At 44.9% G+C, this 26538-nt stretch overlaps 1 protein-coding gene across 2 annotated transcripts in view; it reads right to left on the bottom strand.

The window, feature by feature from the left end:
* The window catches only part of mybpc2a (myosin binding protein Ca), an 85317-nt gene that overhangs the window by 14210 nt on the left and 44569 nt on the right, over nucleotides 1-26538 (bottom strand). For both annotated transcript variants that reach the window (XM_072588750.1, XM_072588751.1), the window contains exons 15-26: nucleotides 25767-25933; nucleotides 22730-22895; nucleotides 22029-22135; nucleotides 20627-20656; nucleotides 20121-20263; nucleotides 16651-16810; nucleotides 15850-15954; nucleotides 12997-13185; nucleotides 12571-12705; nucleotides 10229-10396; nucleotides 8350-8438; nucleotides 4431-4626 (exon numbers count right to left, since the gene is read on the bottom strand). In XM_072588750.1, the coding sequence (XP_072444851.1) occupies nucleotides 4431-4626; nucleotides 8350-8438; nucleotides 10229-10396; nucleotides 12571-12705; nucleotides 12997-13185; nucleotides 15850-15954; nucleotides 16651-16810; nucleotides 20121-20263; nucleotides 20627-20656; nucleotides 22029-22135; nucleotides 22730-22895; nucleotides 25767-25933 (1655 nt within the window). The remainder of the gene's footprint in view (nucleotides 1-4430; nucleotides 4627-8349; nucleotides 8439-10228; nucleotides 10397-12570; nucleotides 12706-12996; nucleotides 13186-15849; nucleotides 15955-16650; nucleotides 16811-20120; nucleotides 20264-20626; nucleotides 20657-22028; nucleotides 22136-22729; nucleotides 22896-25766; nucleotides 25934-26538) is intronic.

Here is a 26538-nt window from a genome sequence, read left to right as displayed (position 1 = left end):
AGATATGTCAACAGAGTGAGATGGATCATAAACATCATAGATGTGTTGGGCTGAATGGCCAAGTTGCATTCTCTAAAATGTCACGGAGACTATCCAGGAAAAACCTAAGCTTTGAAGGGCAGCACCTCTGACAGTGCAGCATTGCCTCTGTAGTGGACGCAAGTGTCTTACACGGAGGTCCAAGTGGGATTGCCAAACTCGCCGCAGGATCAAACAGATCTAACCTCTTCATTCAGACATGAAAACTAATCGTTTGGGAAATGTAAGAAGGCAAGACCTTCAATAGTGAAGTGACAAGCTTGCCAGCAGGGCTGTTAAACTTGAAACGGAGAAACTGGAGCCAATTGCCAGCAAAGAACATTTGAGTGTTCTCCTCCATCACCTGTCAGTACTGGGGAAGGGTAGAGCCAAGGACACCACATGTGACTTCTCGGCCAAATAGAATCAAATCTTCCACAACCTAAGCTGCTCTGCAAATAGAGCACCTGCTGGCTTTTTAAGTTTCTGACCTTTTGGGGTTGGGATGCCCTGTTGGTCTTGTTTGAGGAGGTGAAATTAGAGGCTGGGGCAATACTTTTGAGAGATCTTTTGGGCTTTGGAATTGCCCCAAAATTTCCTTTCATGGGAAATGAGAATGCTTCTTCCTCAATGTCATTCCTTGGAACTTTACAGGACTGGGCTTGGCACATAGGGATGGAGTGGAATTACTGGCACACGCCTCTTGTAACATGAGCTTGACAGAAAGACTATCACAAGACTGGCATCAACTGCAGTGTACCAGGGGAAAAGATGGGTAATGCTGTGGAGATGGGCGTTTTGAGCAGGTGGGTGGATTAAATGGTCTAAGTTCCAGCAAAAGAATCCTAACTGCTGAGTTCAAAACGAATAATCATTGCAGATCAGAGAGATACTTGCAGATCAGATTTCCTTTGCCCTGCCATTGATGGCCATGCCTCAAGAGGCTGGAGGTCTGTGGTTCCCTCCAGGAGTCTCTCTAGCTCACTGTCCCCTCCTTTAGGCCACTCCTCAAAACCTTACCTCCGTGACCAGATACTCAAAGTCTCCTCAGTTATGGCTCAGTGTTGATCTATGCCTCATTTAACTTCAAGGTGCCATTCCTTGTTGTTCAGCAAGGGTTATGTTGGGGTCATAGGTATGTTCAGAAGGTGTTGCATTGCGAGATGTGAAGTTGAGAGAGTGTTCACGAGTGTAAGGAAGTGTTACTTTGAGAAGTGCAGGGTACTTCAGAGACCGCTGTGTGAGGGATGGGTTATCTGATCAGAAGGACAGAAGGTGATGCCTGGAACATGTTGCCAGCAGAGATAACAGAGGCAGGCACAGTAGATTAATTTAAGACCATAAGACATAGGAGTGAAAGTAAGGCCATTCAGCCCATCCAGTCCACTCTGCTATTCAATTATTACTGATGGACATTTCAATGCCACTTACCCACATTCTCCCTGTATTTAAGGTGGGTGTGGACAGCTGCATGAGTAGGTGGAGAGCAGAGGGATACAGATGCTTAGGAATTGTTTAGACAGTGGATTTGGATCAGCTCAGGCTTGGGAGGCCGAAGAGCCTGTTCCTGGGCTGTAACTTTTCTTTGTTCTTTGTTCTAAATTGAAGTAGCTCCAATTCTATTTGATAGCTCGAATCGGGCCCAGTTAGCTTTGCTCATCCTACAGCCGGAAGCTCAATTAACATTCCGTAAACTAATCCCCTCTGGCTCCAAATTCATTCCTTCAGCTAAAGAATTATTGGGTGTCCTTTAGACTTGGGTCAACTTTGTGTCAGGCCCTCTGCTTGTGACTCTGATTATACTTCAACAGGTTTCATTCATCTCAGAAAGTTCCAGAATCTTGGCCAAGTCTTTCCAAGTCTACAGTTGGGACATCATCAATCTTATTTTTTTATTTCCCGTCCCTAGTTGCCCTTGAGAAGGTAGTGGTGAGCTGCACAATTTGAATATTTTCAAGAAGGAATTAAGTATATTTCTGAGGCTGAAGGGATCAAATGGGAAGAAAGTGGGAACAGGGAATTGAGTTGAAGGATCAGCCATGAACATACTGAATGGCGCATCAGACGCAAAGGGCCAAATGGCCTACTCCTGCTCCTATTTTCTATCTTCTTTTGTGTCTTAACCCAACAACAGTGAAGGAACGGTGATATATTCCTAAGTCGGGATGGTAAGTGGCTCGGTGGTGTTCTTGCAGATGGTGGTGTTCCCATGTATCTGCTACCCTTGTCCTTCTAGATGGTCATGATTTAGGGTTACATTGTACTTTGCTCAAAAACTGCCTGCACTCATGTAGAACTCTGAGCTCAAAAACTGCATGCATTCATGTAAAATTCCGTTATCTCACTTTTTAGATTAGAATCAATCCAAACATCATGGCATAGACAGAGAACAAAGGGGGCTAACACCTTCAACATATTGTCTAGCTATCACCATTGTTAACAGCTAACCCGAGAATGCAACTTTTTAAAAAAAGATTTTGTGATTTACACTGAAAGAAGTGAAACTATCACGGTACTCTAACAGATGAAAGGCTTAACAGACAATCAATTTTTCAATGTATAATTTCAGTTACATCACACTGTAAGTTTTTGCTGTGAATTCTGTGTGTTAGGATTGAGACCTCCTGATGAAGGAGCGACGCTCCGAAAGCTAGTGTGCTTCCAATTAAACCTGTTGGATTATAACTTAGTGTTGTGTGACTTTTAACCTTCTAGATGGTAGCAGTCTTGGGTTAGGAAGGTGCTGTCTATGGATCCTTGGTGAAATTCTATGTGCCTACACATTCCCAGGTTCCCAGCATTTCAGATGTAGTTTTAACGTTCATTGCCTTGAAGGAAGGTGGCATGGATCTGGCTTTTGTCCCTTACTTCTCCACCTACTAAATCCCCAGGTTTGACTGAAACTGTGGTGGGAAAGGTCCTGGAGCAAACAGCAGTTGCATGTTGCTCAGGACTGGAGGGAAAGGTTTCACAGCAATCTCTCCACTATCTTGTCTCTGTCTTCTTTCTCCGTTTGCTCTTGGTTCTGCAAGACTGCAGTTTTGCAATTCTCATCTTTAGTTTGAAATCTCCCTGTGGCCTCACCCTTGTCCAGCCCCTACAACCCTCTACTCTCATCCAATTCTGGTGGCTAACACATTCATCACCTCACTGCTGTTGGCTCTGTGCCTTCATTTGCTTGCACTCTGAGCTCTGAAATCCCTTTGCTAAGCTTCCCAATCTCTCTCATTTTAAAACATTTTTTCAAACCCGTCTCTTTGACCAAGGTGGCCTGTCAAAATATCTCCTCCTTACGGTTTCTGTCAAATTTTGAATGAACTGTGAAGTGACCTTTAATCATGTAAAGGCACTATATAAATGCAAGGTGTCACATAAATCTCAAATTAATTAATTTTGCTGAATACCTCAAGGGATTGAACAATACCTCAGCAATGAACAAATTAGGAGCAAGAATAGGCCACTCTGCCCCTGTGCCATTCAATACAATCACTAATAATCTGACATGGACCTCAAATCCCATTCCCACAACATACCCATAACTATGGATTCCCCATACTCCCACATACATCATTTCATGACCATCAAGAAGTCAATGAATAGAAGCTGGTCCCTTGGTGACATGCGGTGCAAATGCAAATTATAACTGATTAAAGATTAGTATTTCACCGAATGCTCTATGACCATCCATCTCCTGAACACCTTGAACATATTGTGGAAAAACACAGACCAGCATGGATTGGTTAGGCTGTTGCTATGTTGTCTTGGCTAAATTGAAACAGAGGTGATAATGTTTGAGAGGTTTTGTCGCAAAGTAGATGTTGTAAAACTGTTTGCTGTAGCGTACTGTTTAAATAGACTCCGTAGGCAGCTATAGGACATTACTTAAATAGACGCTAGAGTACTGAAGTGTGTTGTTTAAATAAACTCTGTAGACAATTGTAGTACATTATTTAAATAAACTCTGTAGTCTGTCTGGGGTAGTGTGTCATTTAAATAGACTCTGGGACTGTTGTGTAGTACACAGTCTATGCTCTGAAACCTTAAAGAGGGATTTAGATTTTGAGTCCTGTCTGGGACAGAGATTGCGACATATAGAAGGTCAGCACCTTTATAGAAAACACATCACTCATGGATGTTCTCCTGGATTGTTTATGATCATCTGAGGAGGGGGTGAGGAGCGGGATGAAAGGTGAAGGTGAAGAGAAGAAGCATCTAGACATGATGCGTGCATCACTGTGGTCTCCAGTTTTTATGGTCTTTTCCTTTTTGTCAGCTTCACACATTCTTATGTTCCCAGATGTCAATTTTGTAAATGTATATTCCATGGAAGACTTAAATTTCTATCAACTTAAAGCTGAGGGACCTCTTTGGCTATCCATAAGTAATGATGCCAGCCAGTCCACGGTACTCACCAACAACCTGAATTTTGATTGTTGCCTTGTCAATCAAGTTCTCAATCTGAACACTGAGTTCATACTTCCCAGAGTGACTGCGCTCAGCACTTCGAATAAAGAGAATAGTGTCCACTTCGCTGTTGCGGGTACTGACTTGCTTAGTATCCAATGGCTGGCCATCTTTCAACCATGTGACCACAGGTCGTGGCTTCCCCTGATGAGGGTCAAAGTACAAAGAGTCAGTTCAATGCAAGCAAATTGGGAAAGCAAAGCATGTTTGTGAATCAAATCAAGACTGTGCTTTTAATTCTGAAATAATTTTCTTCCCTCGCTCATTTAGTTCTCCCTCCCCCGCTCCTGAAGACTGCCACAATGTATAAATCGATAAGTGACTGGGTTTGATGTTCCACATAGATTTTCTCCTGTGTAATTATCCTCCACTCACTAGAGAAATCACCATGTTTTTATCAGTAGACACTGCTGCAGTTACAGCCATCGGTTCTGTTCCCTCTAGCACAAAGTGACTCTTTAAATACTCTGCAGACTATTGGCCTGTTAAAGTAGACTCTGTAGACTGCTTGCTGCACAGCACTTTTTTAAATAGATTCTGTAGATTGCTGTGCTTTGGTGTAGACTCTGTAGACTGTTTGCTGTAGAGCACTACTTAATCAGAATTTGTAGACTGTTTGTTGTACAGTACTGTTTAATAGACTCTGTAGACCATTTGCTATAGAGCACTATTTAAACAGATTTTGTAGACTGTTAGCAGTAGTCTGCTGTTTCAAATAGACTCTGTTGATGTAAAGCACCATTTAAATTAATTCTGTAGACTGTTTACTGTACTGTTTAAATAGGTTTTGGAGACTGTTTACTGTGGTGCACTGTTTAAATTGACTCTGTAGACTGTGTACTATTTAATTGGCCTGTTGACTGTTATTTAAAGCACCCACTTCTGAGAGACACTCCTGCCCCATTCTATCCCTCAAAACACTTTCAACGTTGACATTTCATCTCGAGGACCAGGTTTGAAGATCCTGTCCTGTCTTAGACTAATTTGTTGGCAGCACGTACGGACAGAGGTTGACCTCACTACACCATCCCTCCATGGTGACAATAATTTCCCACTCCCCATGCCCCTCCACCATGGGAGTTACCCTGAGCATTGCCACCTGTTATACCAATCCCTCTGCAATCACCTCTTTCCTCATCCCATTTTCCTCCCTCTCCTATGCACTCCCCCACCTTTGCCCATTTCCACCTTCCCATATTCAATGCCTACGATTCACTTGCCTTCTTATTCCCTATATTTCTCTTCCACATCCACTTGCCCACTTTCCCTCTAGTCTAATTTATTCCTCCACTCTCTTCTCTTCTCCTTTCTCGCTCGTACACCCCTCCCCTTCACTTCCTTTCAGGTATCCCTGGCCTTTCTAATCCTGCAACACAAATACTTCATCTTGATCCCCTGTGTGCAGGACAATGGCAAATAGCACTGTATCTTAAAAAAGTCTTCCATCCCTTTTCACACAATAATTTCTTACATTTACATCTGTAATGAAAGTTGCCTAGGTAAACATGTCACACTCAACCCAACTAAAGCGCTGCAGCATCACTGATGGTGGGAGGTATAAGTACAATATACAAGTCTGTGTCTATAATATAGATTTAGGAATAAGAATAGAACATAGATGTTAAAGTTACGAAATAACACCACGGAGGCCAATATCCAGTCATCAAGTCACCCTTTATTTGCATGGACACAGTATGTGAACTTTGACCCAGCCAGATCAGAGCCAGTCCCTCGATGAGGAGAATCCCTGACCCTTCTGGTTTTTTTTCACAAATCAAGAAGGAGAGTCCTTGCACACACACTGGTCCAGCTCCTTCAAGAGCCAGCTTTCAGAGTGAATAGGATGTCTGACATTCCTGTTTCCCCTCCCCCCCACACTACTGCCTAACTGCGGTAGTGCTTATTATTTTCCCCAGCAACCCTCCTGTTTATATCTATCAGCCCGGGCTCCCTGATTGGCCTAGGTTAACAGCCCCACTTGGTGAATTCATACTCAATGAGATTCACTTGGCCAACCTCGATCCATTCACTACAAAGTTTCACAAACTTTGAACTACAAATTAGTATCAAGTTTATTTCTCTAAATCCCAGTCAGTTAACCGTCATTCTCTAAACTCTTCTCAAACACAAACATAACTCTTCTGGATACAGGAGGACTGAGTGCAATGTCAGCCGACTAAACTCAATCTTGGCATGAGTCAATTTTATTATGAGAATGGGCAAAGTAGACAAGGTATCTCTAACTTAAAATTGAAAAGAATGAGAGTTGGAGGGTTTGAGCTATGGGGAGGGGTTTAAATGGCTGGGGCTATTTTTTCTGGAGGATCAGAGGTTTACAGGTGATCTTACAGAAGTTTATAAATGCACCAGGGGCACGGATAGGGTGAATAGCCAAGGTCTTTTCTCCAGGGTAGGGGAGTCCAAAAATGGAGGGAATAGGTTTAAAGTGAGAGGGGGATGATTTAAAAGAGACCTAAGGAGCAACGTTTTCACACAGAGGGAGGTGCGTGTATGGAATGAACTGCCAGAAGAAGTGGTGGAGGCTGGTGCAATTATAACATTTAAAAGGCTTCTGGACGGGAAGATGAAAAGGAAGGGTTTAGAGGAATATGGGCCAAGTACTGGCAAATGGGACTAGATTAATTTAGGATATCTGGTGGACAAGGACAGGTTGAGCCAAAGGGTCTGTTTCCTCTGTACATCTCTCTGACTCTATGATCCCATTAAAATGAATAAGATTCTTAAGAGGCTGGCACAGAGAGGATGTTTCCATAGGTGGACAATCCAGAACTAGGGATTACAGTCTCAGGCATCGTTTGGAATTGTCTTCGTTCCAGAGACTTACGAAGTTTTGGAATGCTGTACTCCAGGGCTGTCGTGTACATCAAGGCAGAGGTTGATGGGTTTTTGGACATAGAGGGAATCAATGAATGTTGGAACAGTCTGGAAAAGTGAAGCTAAATTAGAAGCTCCCCCACAATCATATTGAACGGGACAAGCAGCCACCTGTACCACTTGTGCTCCCGGTCTTTATGATTTTACAGGCATTTGACATATTTCATCCTTATTTAGGCCCTAGTGCGGTTCCAAAGAACTAACCTCATAGAAAGTCACGTCATGAAAAGTCAACTCAAAAAACCCTTTTAGTTGGTTTGGGTGGAGTTCATAATGAAGTGTGATAGAGTTCAAGGTGGAATACATTCTATATGATCTGTCGCTAGGGCTTGACTTGTTTTCACATCTTATGCTTGCAATGCTAATATGTCTTCAGATTGAGGAGTGAGGAAAGATTTGCTCCTTGTTGTTACAAGTGGTGAATATCCCACTTGCCAGGGGTTCGATTCCCAGATGGGATGGCCATGCTGTTTCTCACACTGGCACAATGGACTGTAATTCCTTGATTTGTTTTCTTTTTTCATGGGATTTTGGAATTATCAGTATTTGTTATCTGAATCTAACTAGCCTTCAACCACATTGCTGTGGATTTGAAGTCACATGTAGGCCAGACCGGGTAAAGGTAGCAGATTTCCTTCCCTGAAGGACTCAATGAGCCAAATGGCCTGCTTTCGTATTGTAGGGATTGTATGACTCTTCATCCTTTAGAAGATTCAGAATGATGGGTTTATACAATAATTGATGATGACTTTACCATCACCATCACTTTGACTAGCTTCGGATTATGGAGTTGAAAACAAGTTCCAACACTTACTATTGTGGGATTTGAACACACATTATGAATACCACTCAGGGCCTCTGTAGTAAAACTCTGGTGACTTTACCATTACACCACCTTCCAAGGAGCTGGTTGATAACGTCGTTGTAGCTATATATCCCAAGCCATGCTCTCACACACAAAAAACTCCTCACCTGGAAAGGAATCACTAGATTGATTTGTTGGCCGACTTTACGGATGAATGTGTGTCTCAGTTGCCGTGGTACCCAGATTTTTGGGTGTTCTGCAAAGAAAAGAAAGGAACATAAAGTTAACAGAGCACCTTAGCAAGTCTGTACTGCCATGGCCTTGAGGATTAAACAAGCGATTAATTGGCACCCTCAATAACTTAACTTGATCAGAAGCTATCTAACTATTCAATTGAGCTCCGTGCAGCACAGTAGTGCTTATATTACTTTACATGTATTGTATCCCTAATCAACTAATCCAGCCCAAGTGATCCACACTTGCATTTACACTCCCATTTTTACATTAGAGTAACCTTGCATTCCTCCCTCTACTGTGTGTTTATTGAGCTACCAAAGTTCCCCTTAAAGGAATATATCACATTCCTAACTCACTGTGGGGTGGGAAGTTCCATGCTCCAGCCAGACTCAAACATGCTGGATATGCTTTTGATTGGTATCTTTAGTAATAAATTCTAGGACTCATTTCATCACATGTTGTGATTTTTAATTCCCGCTTACAGGATTATACCTTGTGTTTTAAGTTTGTAAAATCATGAGGGGCATAGATAGGATAAATAGACATGGTCTTTTCCCTGGGACGGAGGAGTCCAGAACTAGAGAGCATAGGTTAAAGGTGAGAGGAGAAAGATTTAACAGGGACCTAAGAGGCAACTCTTTCATGCAGAGGATGGTGCATGTATGGAATGAGCTGCCAGAGGAAGTGGTGGAGGCTGGTACAATTGCAACATTTAAAAGGCATCTGGATGGTTATATGAATAGGAAGGGTTTAAAGGAATATGGGCCAAGTGCTGGCAAATGGGACTAGATTAGATTGGGATATCTGATCGGGTGGAACAGTTGGACTGAAGGGAGTGTTTGCATGCTGTACATCTCTATGACTCGAAAGAAAGATCTGCAACCATAAGGCTACGCTTGCCGAGAGACTCAGAGCATTCCAGACAGGTTGATACACCTTTAATGGCAGACGAGGGTGGAGCGATGGCAAGCAAACAGAATTAAGCCAACACAGCAAACACTTGAGAAACCCAAGAGCATCTATGTCAAGAGAAACCTAATTAACATTTTGAGTCCGGTATGATTTGGCAGCACGGTGGCTCAGGGCACTGCTATCTCAGCACAGAGACCTGGGTTCGATTCCACCCTCAGGCTGTGTGGAGTTTGCACATTCTCCTCATGTCCAGTTTCCTCCCAGGCTCCAAAGATGTGCAGGTTAGGTGAACTGGCCATGCTAAACTGCCCATAGTGTCCAGGGATATGCAGGCCATGGATTAGCCATGGGAAATGCAGGGCTACTGTAGAGAGGTGGGTTTGGCTAGGATGCTTTTCAGAGGGGCCAACTGGCTTGCTTTCACACTGTAGGGAACTATGATGCTTCATTGTCTGAATATTCATAATGCACTCGAAGAAGATTCACTGTGGACCCGAAACATCAACTCCGTTTCTCTCTTCACAGATGCTGCCAGACCTGCCCAGTTTCTCCAGCAAATTTTGTGTTTTTGTTTAGATTTCTAGCATCCGCAGTATTTTGGCTTTATTTGAAGAATTAAGATACAGATTGTCCATGATGAAAAAAATGCTGGAACCAAGGGGCTGGCTAAATGGTCTCCCCGTGCTGCTGCTGATCCTAACAAAGGGTCTTCCTACTTAGACAGAGCTCAAGGATTTATGGCAAGTTACTAAAAGATTATGAGGATTTCACCCAGAGGAAAAACATCACACGTAGGCTCCTTATCCTGGGTTCCACTGCTGTATTCCCGGATCCTAAAACTTCCATTATTGACCCAAGTATTCTTACTTTTGCATTGTTCATCTTGGTTTTACTTACGGACAATCTCGCGGATAGTGACTGATTGGGAGAGAATTGCGGGCTCGCTTTTTCCAGCTATGTTTACTGCCCGCACACGGAAATTAATCTTCTCTCCTGTCGGGAGGTTTTTCACGGTGAATCCAAGACGCTCCACCAGCTCAGTGTTGGCTGCAATCCACTCATTGGCTACAGAGAGGCAGAGAGGGTTTGCAGTTAGGACAACATAGTGAGCTACCAGAATCAAAACTCAGATGGATGGATTCAGTTAAAGTGAGGGCAGCTGAATAGCGGCAGAGGCTCTGCTCCACTCCTTCCCCGATCCGAACTGGATTATCATCAGAATGGTCATGGAAGGCAAGTGGTTTGCTACACAGAAGGAAGGGGAACCGAAAGGGCTACAGAGTTAGGGTAGAGGAATGGAACTGAGTCGGATGCTTTTCAGAGGGTTGGCATGGACTTGAAGGGCTGAATGACCTGTTTCCACACTGTGCGATTCGATGATTCTATGAAAGGGATTGGGGAAGTTGAGAAACTGGTTTCAACATAAGAAATAAAAGCAGGATAGGCCATTCAGCTTCCTCAACTAGTTAGTAAGATTATGCCAATTGTGGACTTAGTCCCAATTCCCTCATTTGCCACACATAATCCTCAACTCCTCTGTCATCCCAAAAACCGGTCCAAATGGGTCTTGAATACATTCAATGCCCAAGTCTCCATTGTTCAATGAGGCAGAGAATTCCAAAAACTAACAACCCTCAGAGAAGAAATGACCCCTCACCTCCATATTAAATAGGAGAGGCCCTTTTTTTAAACAGTGCTCCTTGTTGTAGATTGCCCCATCCTTTCGACAGCCCAGCCAGTCAAACAACCTCAATAGCTCATAGTGCATGGGTGGAAGCTCCAATGAGGTAGAGGGTCAGCCATGATGATATCGAATGGCTGAATAGGCTTGAAGGGCCGAATGGCCTTCCATGTTAATTGGCTGTCAGTATCTCTCCGGGTTACAGAGTAAGATTTCATGTTTTCAGTTGATGCCCATTTTTGGATTGGAGTGGGACCTGCACTGTTTCAGGAGCATTGGCTGTGACTTTCCCTGAATTGGCCAGTAGGAGTCACTGCAGCACAGAAGAAGCTGCAAACTGAGATTGAAAGAGGGGAAGATAGCGACTCCATCTCGAGGCAACCACTCAACAACTTTATAACATTTTTGAATAAAATTTATCACAGGCTCTGGTCCTCTAGTGGGGAGAGGGATCTCTAGAGGTGGGGAATTCCAGTCAACCTCAGAAATATGGCCTCTAACTGACCCTGAATGATGGTTTCTCAAACAGTGGGTCATGACCCCCCCAAGACAATTAAGGTTTATAAAATCATAAAGGGTATAGATAAGGTCAATGACAAGGATCGTATTCCTAGCATGGGGGAATTTCAAGAGTAGGGGACATTTTTAAGGTAGAGGAGCAAGTTTTAAAAAAAGACATGAGGGACAACTTTCATACAGAGTGGTTCGTGTGTGGAATGAAATTCCAGAGGAAGTGGTGGAATGCAGGTGCAGTTACAACGTTTAACAGACATTTGGATAATTACATGAATAGGAAAGGTGTAGAGGGAAATGGGCCAAGCACAGGCAGGTGGGACTAATTTAGTTTGAGATCATGGTCGGCATGGACTGGTTTCCGTTATGTATGACTCGATGACGAAGGATTTCTGGATAATGAGCCCTGAGATAATGACGTTGGACTGAATATTAAGAACGGTATGGCCCCTTTAAATAGGTGCCATTTATCTTGTAATGGTAGCCATGGCCTAAGGGACATATCTTGAAAATTTGCTGTTGCAAATAAATTACTGCGAGATGGTAGTTTCTTTAAAAAAAAGAAATCGCCCATGCCCCACTCAGCAACTAAAGCCCACCATACTCCTTCACCCCCTCCACATATCTCGTGCCCCCAAAACCTTCACTCTGGAGTCAGTGCACTGACACCAGTGAGAACTGGGGGAGTGCGGGTTGGAGGTGAGAAGACGGGGTGGGGGAGTGCAATTCCAAAGTGGCCATTGCTGCATCAGAGGTCATGACCCCCCACAACAAAAACCTTGGCTTGAGACTCCACTTTCGGGGAGGTGCCAACCCCCTCTGTGTGGTGTCCAGGGCACGGTGGGACGAAGCATTGCTTTAACTGGGGAAAGGCATTTTTTTTGCCTTTTCTGCCCCGATGCCACCTCCAGTCAGAAATGCCCTCCCCCGGGGCGAGATGGTACGGGTGTTGGCCTCCATCCCCTACGTGCCTGCCTGTCTCACTCCCAATCCGGAGTTTGGACCCCCTTCACCCCCACACCCCTGGTAACAGTGCGGTACTCACAGCCTTCCTTGCAGTATTCAATTAGGTATCCATCCACACCTCCAGCACCAATCTTCTCAGGCATCCTCCACTTCAGGGTGGTTGTGGTGTCAGTGACATCCTCAACGCACAAGTGCGACGGCTCACCGGGCACGGCTACAGACACAAAGTATATGCTTAGTGGTGGGTTTGGTGTGGCACCTTTGTCCAGCCTCAGCCTGGCCATGACCCTCCACCCAGGCGCTTACAACCACCCAGCCTCCCAATGCCCGCTTAATCAGAAAGACAGGAAGGGGCAAATGTCTCCTAAAAGCCACCGTGGGAGGTCAAATTCCCCTTCACAATTAAAAAGTAACTTCTCCTCCCCACACCGCCCCAGTTGTTTGTAGAATTCCACTCATCCATTTGACCATCGCCATATGCTTGCCCACACTGCCCTTGGCTTACCAAGTGGCATGAATGTCCTGGAGGAGCCGCTATGCTGAGAGATGCCGATGCCATTCACAGCAAATACCCGCATCTCGTAGAGGCAGCCCTCAATCATCCGAGTGGCAGTGAAGGTCGTGTCTTGGAGAGGTTCAAAGTTCAACTTCATCCACCTCATGCTCGTTTTCTTCTTCCTTTCCAGCAGGTAACCTGGAGGAAGAGGCAAAGGATGAGCCAAGTCCCACTGAGACTGCAGAGCCCCCACAATGCATTGCAGCCCATGCACCATCTCTACTAGTGCATAGACCAGAGATACTACACAGGAGTCAGATTCAGGTCAAACAATCATTTCTTTGCACACAAGGAAACATAGAAACGTTAAAAAATAGGAACAGGAGTAGGCCATTCGGTCCTTCGAGCCTGCTTCATCATTTAAAATGATCATTCAACTTAGTCCCCTGTTTCTTGCTTTCTCCCATCAATCCCTTTAGCCTTGAGGACTATATCTAACTCCTTCTTGAAAAATATCTATCTCTTTCTTGAAAACCCGCTGTGGGTAAACACACTGTGAAGTGTAAATCCAACTCCACTGGTTTGCAGATATCTCCAAGTGTTGTACAATATATTACAACAGACAATTCCCACATTTCTCCATCCAGGTTCCTTATATTACCTGCTGCCTTCCCACTGTTTTCACAGACATTGTCTGTGCTTTAGCCAAAGCTAGCTCTATCCTGCTGATGGTATAGCTCCTACATTTCTAACCAGTCTTCATTCACCTGTGGTTCCCATTTGCTTTTACAATATGATTGAGAATAACCCTTAACTAGTTGAAACCAACACACTCTTTTCAGTGCATTGAGACAGCTGTGTGTGAGCTTTATTTCAAGCTGTTGGTGCTATGCCTGTGCTGTGTAGTTCTCCTACAGACTAATGCCTGCTGTTCGTCCCAAACACTCCCTTGGTTCCCAGTAGGTCAGGGCTTTCCATAGTGGAGGGGAAGGGTTGTAACCCCAAGTGGGGTCATGGGCTGAAATTGTGGGGTCACCAGTTCTAAGGTAGTAATGGTGGAGTTCAGACCAAGTGACAAGAACTGTTATCCAGTTCCAAAAGCCCCTCGCTGTCACTGAGGGTGCATGAGGATTTTCAAACCCTGAAATGGGGGCACAGAGTGTCTGGGGAACACTGCTCCAGGGCGTTGAGTATCCAGCCTTGCACTCTCAGAAGATGCGCTATTTTACAGTGCTCCTTCTGCTGTTCAGAGTCCCTTGTCTCCCTAGCTTGTCCTTATCCATAAGAGAGAGCAACGGAACTAGGCCATTTAGCCTATTGAGGTTAAAACAAGGATTGCAGATGCTGGAATCCAGAGTCTAGATTAGAGCGGTGCTGGAAAAGCACAGCAGGTCAGACAGCATCCGAGGAACAGGAAAATCGACATTTCGGGCAAAAGTCCTTCGTCAGGAATAGAAGCAGGGTGCCTGCAGAGTGGAGAGATAAATGAGAGGGGGGTGGGAGTGGGGGAAGGTAGCAATGAGTACAACGGGTGAATGGGAGTGGGATGAAGGTGATAGGTCAGAGAGGAGGGTGGAGTGGATAGGTGGAAAGGAAGATAGGCAGGTAGGACAGGTCATGTGGGCGGTGTTGAGCTGGAACACTGGAGCTGGGGTGAGGTGGGGGAACAGGAAATGAGGAAACTGGTGAAATCCACATCGGTGCCATGGGGTTGAAGTGTTCCGAGGCAGAAGATAAGGTGTTCTTTCTCCAGGCGTTGGGTGGTGAGGGAGTGGCGGTGGAGGAGGCCCAGGACCTGCATGTCCTCGGCAGAGTGGGAGGGGGAGTTGAAATGTTGGGCCACAGGGCGGTGGGGTTGATTGGTGCGGATGTCCCGGAGATATTCCCTAAATCGCTCTGCTAGGAGCCATCCAGTCTCCCCAATGTAGAGGAGCAACGGATACAATAAATGATATTGGTGGATGTGCAGTTGAAACTTTGATGGATGTGGAAGGCTCCTTTGGGGCCTTGGATGGTGGTGAGGGAGGAGGTGTGGGTGCAGGTTTGCAATTTTTGCAGTGGCAGGGGAGGGTCCAGAAAGGAAGTGTGGGTTGTTGGGAGACATGGACCTGACCAGGTAGTCACGGGGGGAAAGGTCTTTGCGGAAAGCGGAAAGGGGTGGGGAGGGAAATGTATCCCTGGCGGTGGAGTCCGTCTGGAGATGGCAGAAATGTCGGTGGATGATTTGGTTGATGCGAAGGTTGGTAGGGTGGAAGGTGAGCACCGGGGCGTTCTGTCCTTGTTACGGTTGGAGGGGTGGGGTTTGAGGGCGGAGGGGCGGGATGTGGATGAGATGCGTTGGAGGGCATCTTTAACCACGTGGGAAGGGAAATTGCAGTCTCTGAAGAAGGAGGCCACCTGGTGTGTTCTGTGGTGGAACTGGTCCTCCTGGGAGCAGATATGGCCGAGGCGGAGGAATAGCCTATTGAGTCTGCCCTGACATTCAATAAGAGCTTGGCTGTTCTGATAATCCTCAACTCCATTTTCCTGCCTTTTCCCATAACCCTTGATTCCCTTACTGATTAAAAATCTGTCTATCTCAGCCTCGAATACACTTAATGGCCTTAACAAACCTCTGTGGTAAAGAATTCCACAAATTCACCACCCTCTGGAAGAAGGAATTCCTTCTTATCTTTGTCTTAAATGGGTGACTCCTCACTCTGAGATGATGCTGTCTCCCATAAGGTTCATTGAATCCCTACAGCGTGGAAGCAGGCCATTCAGTTCATCAAATCCACACCGACTCTCTGAAGACCATCCCACCCGGACCCATGCCCCTACCCTTCCTAACATCGACAGCCTCTCCCCTGGAACACCCGTTACCTGTAATGGGCTGGCCACCGTCATACTTTGGAATATCCCAACCCGCGGTACACCAATCCTCTCCAATGCCAATGATCTTGACGTTCTCAGGGGGGTCAGGGACATCTGCAAAACAAAGGCTCGGTAACTCTGATTGTCGGCTTGTCAACGTAACTAACACTGCTCCTCACTGGAAGCTCAACAGAATTAAGGGTCACTAAGAGGGGACCAAGCATTCAGAGTGCTGGATGGCCTAAAGGTCTCAGATTCCCTTTCGGAGAGCACTGCATAATTCCCCAAGGCAGGCCTCCATGGGACCATTTGATTTGGTTGCTCGGCCATTTCAGAGTTGTCGCATATGGCATTGTGGGTAATCCTACACCACAGAAGGTTCAAGAAGGTGACTCATCATCACCTTCTCATGGACAAAGAGGGAAGGGGGCAACAAATTCTGGCCTGACTGATGACAAATTCCACAAATGTATAAATAAATAAAGATTACAAACAAGTTATCCTGAAAATTATAAGTTTCCTTCTTTAACCAAAACTTTTCCAGAGCAGACAGAAATTTGAAATTGGAAACAGGATGAGGATCAAAGTTTAAATTCCGAGAGTTGAAGTTCATTGATTACCTCAGGAACTAAAGCCTCCATGTCTCTACAAATTGGGAAATATTTTTGGTGTTTGGAATTTTGCTAGAAATCTTTTCTCCAAAATCCAGATTGTTGGCTGCCCTCTCTTTTCTGATCAACATTTTTGCTCCTTTTGCTCTAAAACCAATGCATCTGTTCCTACCACATTGCCCATCCCTCAGAGACCTACCAACAATTTTGATAAAGATGATGGCCTTATCTTCGCCCGCTGGGTTCTGCACCAGAATGCTGTATTTTGCCTCATCTTCTCTCAGTGCACCCTCCAACACCAGACTGCTGATATTGTTCTTTGCCTCAATACGTAGCCGTCCTTCTACGTCTGTGAGTTCCTAAACATGAAGTTAACGAATCAAGATACTTTCTTTGATTGCACCATCTTGTTAGCTTAATCATAGAATCCCTCCTGTGTGGAAGCAGGCCATTCAGCTCATTGAGTCCACACTGACCTTCCGAAAGAGCATCATACCCAGACCCCCACCACCTCCCCACTACCAGAGGACACAGCTTAAAAATACGGGGTAGACCATTTTGGACAGAGATGAGGAGAAACTTCTTCACCCAGAGAGTGGTGGCTGTGTGGAATGCTCTGCCCCAGAGGGCAGTGGAGGCCCAGTCTCTGGATTCATTTAAAAAAGAGTTGGATAGAGCTCTCAAGGATTGTGGAATCAAGGATTATGGAGATAAGGCAGGAAAAGGATACTGATTAAGGATGATCAGCCATGATCATATTGAATGGTGGTGCAGGCTCGAAGGGCAGAATGGCCTACTCCTGCACCTATTGTCTATTGTTTACCCCTGCAACCCTGTATTTTCAATGGCTAATCCACCTAACCTGCATATCCCTGGACAGTACAGGGCAATTTACCATGACCAATCCGCCTAACCCACACATCTTTGGACTTTGGGAGGAAACCGGCATACATACAGACATGGGGGGAATGTGCAAACTCCACACAGAGAGTCGGTGAAGGGTAGAATTGAGCCCAGGTGCCTGGTACTATGTTGTAGCGATGCTAACCACTGAACCACAATGTGCTGTTGGACTAGTTTGGGACCTTGGTTACTCCATCAGTTCCATAAGACCATAAGACCATAAGACATAGGAGTGGAAATAAGGCCATTCGGCCCATCGAGTCCACTCCGCCATTCAATCATGGCTGATGCGCATTTCAGCTCCACTTACCAGCATTCTCCCCGTAGCCCTTAATTCCTCTAGACCCCAACATTAAACTAGCGTCAGTTTTGAAATTGGTGGACCACAACTGTGGTTCAGTTGGTTTGAGGAGGTTGGTGAGCAAAACTGTGTGGACTCTTTGAGGAGCCGTACTGCAGGGAAACGTACTCTTCAGTCCAACCAGTCCATGCCGACCTTCATCTCAAACTAAACTAGTTCCACCTGCCTGCAGCTGTCCCATATCCCTCCACACATTTCCTATTCGTGTTCTTATCTAAATGTATTTTAAACATTGTAACTGTGCCCGCATCCACCACTTCCTCAGGAAGTTCATTCCACACACAAACCACTCTCCGTTTAAAAAAAATTGACCCTCAAGTCTTTTTAAAAATCTTTCTTCTCTCACCTTAAAAATATGTCCCCAGTGTTGAAATTCCCCATCCTAGGGAAAAAAACACCTATTGTTCACTTTATCTATACTCATCATTTTATAAACCTCACCCCTCAAGATCACCCCTCAACCTAGGTGAAAGAAGTCCCATCCTTGTAAATCTTTTCTGAGCCCTCTCCAGGTTAATGATATCCTTCCTATAACAGGGCGACCAGAATTGCACTTAGTACTCAAGGAGAGGCCTCCCTAACATCCTGTACAACCTCAACGTGATGTCCTGACTCCTATACTCAAAGGTCTGAGTAATGAAGGCAAACATGCTAAACACCATCTTAACTACCCTATCTATATGTGATGCAAACTTCAAAGAATTATGTACCTGAACCCCTAGGTCTCTCTTTTGTACAACACTACCCAAGGCCCTACTTTTAACTGTTTAAGTCCTGACCTTGTTTGCTTTACAAAAATGCAATACCGCACATTTACCCAAATTAAACTGCATCTGCCACTCTTCACTCTTCAGAGATTGGATCAGTTACTACAATGTTCACTGGAGTTTAGAAATGGTTGGGGTGGGGGTGGGGAATCTATAAAATTCTAACAGGACTACATGCTGGACGAATGTTCCAAATGACTCAGGAGTCTAGAACGAGGGCTCACAGTCTAAGGGTGCAACAAAGGCCATTTCGAGCTGAGGTGAGGAAAAGATTCTTCATCCAGACAGTGGGTGTACCAAAACATTGAGTGTTGCCGGGAACAAGTTAAATATAATTCTTAGGGCCTTAGGGATCATAGGGTACAGGGGAGAAAGCATGAACAGGGCAGCATAGGAAGAGGGGAAATTATCGGATGATCAGCTGTGATCATATTGAATGACAAAACAGGCTTGAAGGGCCAAATGGTGTACTCCTATTTCTGATGATTCAGGTTCCATGACGTCTAGGTCAACAGCTCCAGTTTACTAACAAGGGAGAACTGAACAGCCGATGGTGGTGGATTTTAAACAACAACATTAAACAGAGCCCCGTCTTGCCTTCCCTTGGGCATACAGAGCACCATATTGAAGTGGAGTGGGGTAGTTCTTCTTGGTGGCTAATGTTCATCCTCAAGCAACATCATTAAAAATAGATAACCTGGTCGTTATCACACTGTCATTTAGAGAAAGCTTTCTGCAAACAAATTGGTTTGTCTTCATCCTGTATGTCTAACTTTCACAACTTCACTGGCTGCATAATGTTTTAATATGCTCTGAGGAATGATTGAATTGTTATGGAAATGCAGTTTTTTAATAAGTCATACATCTGGCAGTCACTACGGGGTGTTTATTACTGTCAGACTTCAATATTGTGGAAGGCTCAGGAATGAGAGTCTGAAGCACCCAAGAGGTTGTTATGTGGCCTACTGGATAAAGGCATCCAACCAATGGATAAGACATCTGACTTCAATGTTAATCAAGATGTTATTGGAGGTCTGCAGGTTCAATTCTTGTTGTGATCACCCTTTTAAAGTGATGTTGAGAAAAACTTCTTCACATAGTGAGTAGTTCGGGTCTGGAATGCACTGCCAGGGGATATGGTTGGGGCAGGTTCAATTGAGGCAGTCAACGGAGCATTGGATGGCTTTTGTAAATAGTAACAGTGGGCATGGATATGGGGAAAAGGCAGGAGATGCCGACTAGATAATAGATCCAGACTGGATAATAGATCCCGACTTGATAATAGATTCAGATTAGACAATAGTTAGGGACTGGATAGTAGATCAGACTGGATAGTAGAGCCAGACTGGATAGTAGATGTGGATTGGATAGAAGAGATTCAATGCGGGCACAATAAGTTGACTGATCTCCTTCTGTACTGAATGATTCTGTGACTCTGCTGATGTCCAGAGAGTCCCAGGAGGTATCCAGAGGGTTCTGGGAGGTGTCCAGAGGGTCCCAGAGGGGATCTGGGGCTAGAATCCAGGGAGCCCAGGCATTGGAGGACTGCAGGGTGTGTGTCCAAAGTGCATTGAATGAAATGGTCAATTACAAACAAAGAAATTAGTTGCCCCAAGAACAACTGAGGGAATGACTTACCTGGTCAGCCTTGTACCAGGTAATAGTGGGAGGGGGCTCGCCACTGGCATCAGCATCCAATCGGACTTTGTTTCCTGCCACCACCACAATGGTATTCTGGGAAACCACACTGCCTGTGCAGTCAAGGTGGATCTTTGGAGGCTCTGTATGTGAAAATAATCACATTTTTAAAAATGGACAGAGACACAGGAAGACACAATCCCAGAGAGGAAACATGAAAAAAAACGTCAGATAAAGAATTAAGCAAAAAAGAACAGAAACAAGAAGAGAGAGAAGGAAGACAGAGAGAGAGAGAGAGAGAGTGGGGCAAAGAGACAACAAGATTCTCGTTTTCAGAAGCGATTACAATTATATTTCTCAGATTATGCATTCACCTTCGGACACAGGTCCTACTCAAGACATGACAATCCATTTGGCTGATCACTCAGTTTAATTTTAAAATGCAAACACAATATTGCAATGGAACGACCTCACCACAACATTCAAAACCGACATCCAAAACTCACCTTGGCGGGGGACGTAGTCAATTTTGATCTCTGGAAGACACAAAGAGAAAGAGAGAGTGAAAATAAATTGGACAGTGAAACCAGACATTGAGCTTGGTTGCTGTTTGTTGTTCATCAATGAGCCAAGATAGGAGCTTCAGGGAGCAACAAGAAGCTATTCAGCCTCTCAAGCCCATTCTACTGGTCAATGACTGAACTCCATGCACCCATTTGGTTCAATAATATCATTATTGTGATTTCCTGAATATCATTCACTGCCAAAACTCTCATAGTTAGTATTCTTTAGCTTATTTTGCTCTTTGTACGTGAGACCTCCAGCATCTGATCACCTTTTGTACAAAGCGCTTCCTGATTTATCTCCTGCCTCTGCTTTTAGGAGCAAGTGAGGTCTGCAGGTGCTGGAGATCAGAGTCGAGAGTGTGGTGCTGGAAAGACACAACAGGCCAGGCAGCATCCGAGGAACAGGAAAAGTCAACATTTCCTGATGAAGGGCCAATGCCCGAAATGTCGATTCTCCTGCTCCTCAGATGCTGCCTGACCTGTTGTGTCTTTCCAGCACCACATTCTTGACTCTGCCTCTGCTTTTAGTTCATCCACTAGTCCCAGTCTCCCTCCACAATGGAAAAAAAAAACTCTCCATCCATTCTGTTCAAAATTCTGGAAACTTTAACCAAATCACTGAAAAATCATCCGACACCCAGGGAAAACTGGTCTCACTTCAATAAAACCATCTCACAACCTAATCCTCGGAGTCACGGGAATATTCCAGTGAATTGAGACTGTATCTCCTTCCAAGGCTGATGTATCTTTGCAAAGGCATGGTTTTCTGAATGAGGTCCAGCTAGGGCTCTGTATACCTGCAGAAACACACTCTGCCACACTCTGCTTGCCCCATCTCTTGCCCACCTTTTCCTGGGAACCCCTCTATAATGGTAACTTGCATAAAATACATGGAATATTGTACTGGCAACCTTATTCTGTAGGCTGCAAACTATCCATCTCACTATCTTGTGACTAATATCACATCATCCAGAATCGTTGAACAGTATGTGTTCTGCTGCAACATATAAACCTTTGGTTTGTTTACAGTGCAGTATCTATATCCAAACACAATCCATTATAGATTGTACATACCCAATCACCATCTTATATATAGGATGAATATTTGATCATGTTCCTACATAGATTGTATTTTCCCATTTACAGTCCTGCATATGGAATGTGTACCCAATCACAGACCTCTTTAGATCTTATATACCCATTTACAGAGCTGTACATATTTAATGTACCCATTTACAGTCCTCTAATCACAGCCTGACATACACAATCTATACTCATCCACAGTGCTCAGTAGATTGTGTGCATTAACTGATAGAATGGGAGCTAGTGAAGTGGCCCGTACCTAAAAAGTTGAGCTTGGCAGAGATGGAGAGAGCATAACCATCTGGAATGAACGTGTAATCAGCTTCATCATCCGGTGTGATGTCATCAATGACCAGCTTGTGAAACCTGTGGGGAGGAACAAGGATAAGGCAGTGTGACTGTACAAGAGCTGGGGATGTGTTTTTGGATCAGCACACATGCCAGAGCTGGGAAACCCCATGATACCAGCAGCTCAACTGGACACCAGGAACGTTACGGTGTGAAGGGAATCTGCTGGACGTCCTTGCACTTCAGGCATGAACACCCGGTGGTGTTCGGGGAGAGAAAAAGGTTGAAGCTTTTAGAAACATTTTAAAGGACGGGGTGCACGTGCGTGTGTTTACTGAGCCAGAGTGGTGGATGGAGAAGGAGATAGTGATATGATCAGCATCTAAAGGGAAGAAATTATCTTAGAAAATGCCACTCTATGGTAAAATTGTAGTCATCAAACATACAGGAGCAGATGGATATAATTTTCCTTCCTTGTTTAGAAGGAAAACTGACTGTTGCCATTAGTCTACTGACCACTCAGACCAGTGAGAGCTTGGAGGACTGGGCTGGGGGGGGGGGGGGGGTCAAGTTGGCCTGACCCTGCAGATTTGGCATTTGGAGGGAGACTGGGGAAGGAGAAGGAATCCAGTGGATCACTGTGGTGAGCAAGGAGATGATGGTGGAACCTACCTGCCCTTATGGGTGATGTGAATGCGCTTGCTGGGCTTGATCTCAATCCCGTTCTTCAGCCACTTGCCTGTCACCTTTTCATCGGAGACCTCACATTTAAAGACTGCCTGCTCCTGGGCCTTCAATGTCAGGTCAGCGAAACTCTGCAACACCTCCAGGACCTTTTCTGAAACACACACGCAAGGAAAAGCACATGACCGGTTGATTCCAAGCTTGCCTCTGGAAAATAAAAACTACTTCCTTTCTTGGCAGCTCAATACCCCAAGACCTTGAGAGCAGCCCAGTGAAGACAATAGACAATAGGTGCAGGGGTAGGGCAGGTGTGGAGGCATCTATTCTCACTGCAATCCCCAAACCCAATGCTGAACTGATGTAGCAAAGACAAGGAAAAAACTGTACCTTCAGCCTAAAGCACTTTACAACCAATAACGTTTTTTTCCAGCATCACTAATGAATTGATTTATTATGGTCAACATGTACCTGGGTACAGTGAAAAGTTTTGTTTTGTGAGCAGTACAGGCAGATCATACTATACAAAGTGTATCAGGATAATAGAACAGAGCGAGGAATACAATGTTACGGTTGCAGGATAGGTGCACAGAGAGCGGGGTCAACATTAAATTTAGTTTGAGAGGTTAGTTCAAAAGTCTAATAACAGTGGGGAACCCCTCTATAATGGTAACAGTGTTCTTATATCGGTTGTCATTCTATGTTACAGTGCAAGGAACACCACAAGCAATTTGTACCCAGCAAACTCCCACAAGCAACACTGCACAAATGACCAGTCATATGTATGGCTGTTATCTGTACACATTTGTCAGATATTAGAGATAGGAACTGACATTGACTTTAAAGATAGAGTTCTCCTTATGCACAGATTAAAGTGCGATTATTCAAACTATGGAGAGCTGGTATCAACACAGCAAGACGGCAGCAGTTGGATCTCTTTCTTGGAGGCTGACTGTGTTACAAATTATAGGCTGGGGAAAATTCCCTGCCCTCCCTCAAAGTATCGCGGAATCCCTACAGGGCGGAAGCAGGCCATTCAATCGATCGCGACCACATTGACCCTCCAAAGAGCATCCCATCCAGACCCAGCCCCTTACCCTGTCACACTGCATTTCCAATGGCTAGCCTGCATGTCCCTGGAAACTGGGGTAATTTCCCATCTCCAATCCACCCTAACCTGCACATCTTTGGACTGTGGGAGGAAACTGGAGTACCCTGAAGAAACCCTTACAGACACCGGGAGAATGTGCAAAACTCCACACAGACAGTCACCCGAGGGGGGAACTGAACTCGGGTCCCTGGTATTGAGAGATAGCAGTGCTAACCACTGAACTACTGTGCCACCAGAGAATCCTCTGCCTCTCCATGAAGGTAGACAAAGCCCTAGTTTAATGTGTCATTTGATAGATGGCGCCTCCAGCAGCACTAGACTGCCTCAGTAACTCATTGGAGTGTCCAATGATGTTTTTTTGCACCAAAGTTCTGGATTGAGATGTGAACTCACAGGCTCGGAGATGGGGACACTACCATTGAACGACAGCTGAAGATACTGATGAGTGAGTGAAAGGTTGCAATCTAATTGCAGGGTTCAAGTGGCTTGTATGTATACAATCCTTATAGAATCACAGAACCCCCACAGCGTAGAAAGAGGCAGTTCGGCCCATTGAATATCTGAGAGAACTATAGAATGGTTACAGCACAAAGGAGGCTGTTCAGCCCATTGTATCCATGCTGACTCCCTGCAAGAGCGACTTTCCTTCTTGGTATGGTTTAAATCCATGTCCTCTAATTACTAACCTTCAGCCAGTGAGAATATATTTCTCCCTGTGTGAACAAGAGGGGCAGCGTGTAACAAAAATGTCACTGAGCTAGAGATTGAGGTGATTGCTCTGGGCACGCTGCAGCTGGAGGCTATAATTTCCAGAATTTATAGCTAGTCTCAATCATGGCGATCACAAAACGATTAACCAATTACTGTACAGAAACTCATCTGGCTCACTAATGTACTTTAGGAAAGGAAATAGAGTTATAGAGATGTATTGCACAGAAACAGGCCCTTCAGTCAGAATTGTCCATCCCCCCAGATTAATCAAGTCCCAGTTGTCAGCATTTGGTCCATAATCCCACCAAATCCTTTCTATTCACATACCCATCCAGATGCCTTTCAAATGGTGTAATTGTACTAACTTCCTTTGGCAGCTCATTCCATACATGCACCACCCTCTGCATGAACAAGTTGCCCCTCAGGTCTCTTTTAAATCTTTTTCCTCTCATCTTAAACCTGTATTTCTAATTTTGCACTACCCTGGGGAAAAGACCCTGTCTATTTGTCCTATCAATGCTCCTCACAATTTTGTAAACTTCTATGAGGTCACCCCTCAGCCTCCGATGCTCCAGGGAAAACAGCCCCAGTCTATTCAGCCTCTCCCTATAGCTCAAACCCTCCAACCCTGGTCTGCCATCTTTACCTGGTCTGGCCTAAATGTGACCCCCAGACCCACAGCAACGTGGTTGACTCCTAACTGTGGGGAGAAAATGAGGACTGCAAATGTTGGAGATCAGAGTCGAGAGTATAGTGCTGGAAAAGCACAGCAGGTCACAGCCGATTCCTGATGAAGGGCTTTTGCCCGAAACGTCCAATCTCCTGCTCCTCGGATGCTGCCTGACCGGCTGTGCTTTTCCAGCACCACACTCTCGACACTGACTCCGAGCTGCCCTCTGAAGTGGCCCCAGCAAGCCACTCAGTTCAGGGGAAATTAGAGATGGGCATCAAAATCCAGATGTTGCTCATGATGTTCACGTCCAACAATCCTCATAACTGCAACATCTCCACTGAACCTTCATTGAATTTTGATAAAAACTGCATCACTATTCTCTTTTGAATGATATGTTGGACAGACACTACCAAGAGTTCATTGATGCCTGTGCTATTCTCTGCTGACTAACGTTTGAGTCTCCTTTATTGAGGTTCAGGACAGCTGTAAGTCACCAGCCTCCCCTCCACTCCACGCAGCTTGCTAGAACGTACCTTCCACAATCAAATCAGCTTCTGATTCCCCTCCGTTAGTTGCAATCTTATAGCGGCCTGCATCCTCCTTGGTGGCATCATTGATGATCAACATATGCTTCTTCTCACTCTTCTTAATACGATACTTCAGGGTATCCTCTCGGGTCAACTCTACCCCATTCTTTGTCCTAATTAAGGCAAAAAATGTAAAGTATGATGAACGCCACTGCCTTAAACACTGGAAGTCCTTCCCTCAACTTCAACCCCAGCCCTCCAACTTTTATCCTGACATCTCTAAGTGGATTGGTGTCCAACCTTTGTCACAGTTCCACTCACTGCTATTGGGATGTTACTTGGTGTTAAAGGCAATTTGTTGCTGTCATAATCACGACGGCACAGAACAAGGCTATTTGGCCCATCAAGACCATGCCACCTCTCTGCAGAATAATTGAATCAATCCCATCCCCCCCCCGCTTTTCCCTCCAGGCCCTCTCCCTGTGATGTCACTCAGTTTTGACCTGTGTTCGCAGTCATTGCCAAACATTATGTAATAAAGTTCTTCCTCACATCTCCCTGCATCATTCGACCAAAGCCTTAAACCTGTGTTGCCCTAGTCTTTATACCTGGTATTGTTCACCATTATCACTGACCATAGGGAGACCCTAAGACTATGTTTTAAATGGATAGAAAATTCAGAAGTCTGACTTGCAACGAGACTTGGCAGTTCTTGTCCAGGATTCTCACAAGGTAAACTTGCAAGTTGAATCAGTAGTTAGGAAGGCAAATGCAACGT

The sequence above is a fragment of the Chiloscyllium punctatum genome, chromosome 18 (assembly GCF_047496795.1).
Source record: "Chiloscyllium punctatum isolate Juve2018m chromosome 18, sChiPun1.3, whole genome shotgun sequence".
NCBI lineage: Eukaryota > Metazoa > Chordata > Chondrichthyes > Orectolobiformes > Hemiscylliidae > Chiloscyllium > Chiloscyllium punctatum.
Note: the sequence above shows the minus strand (reverse complement) of the source record. Positions and strands in the feature narration are given on the sequence as shown.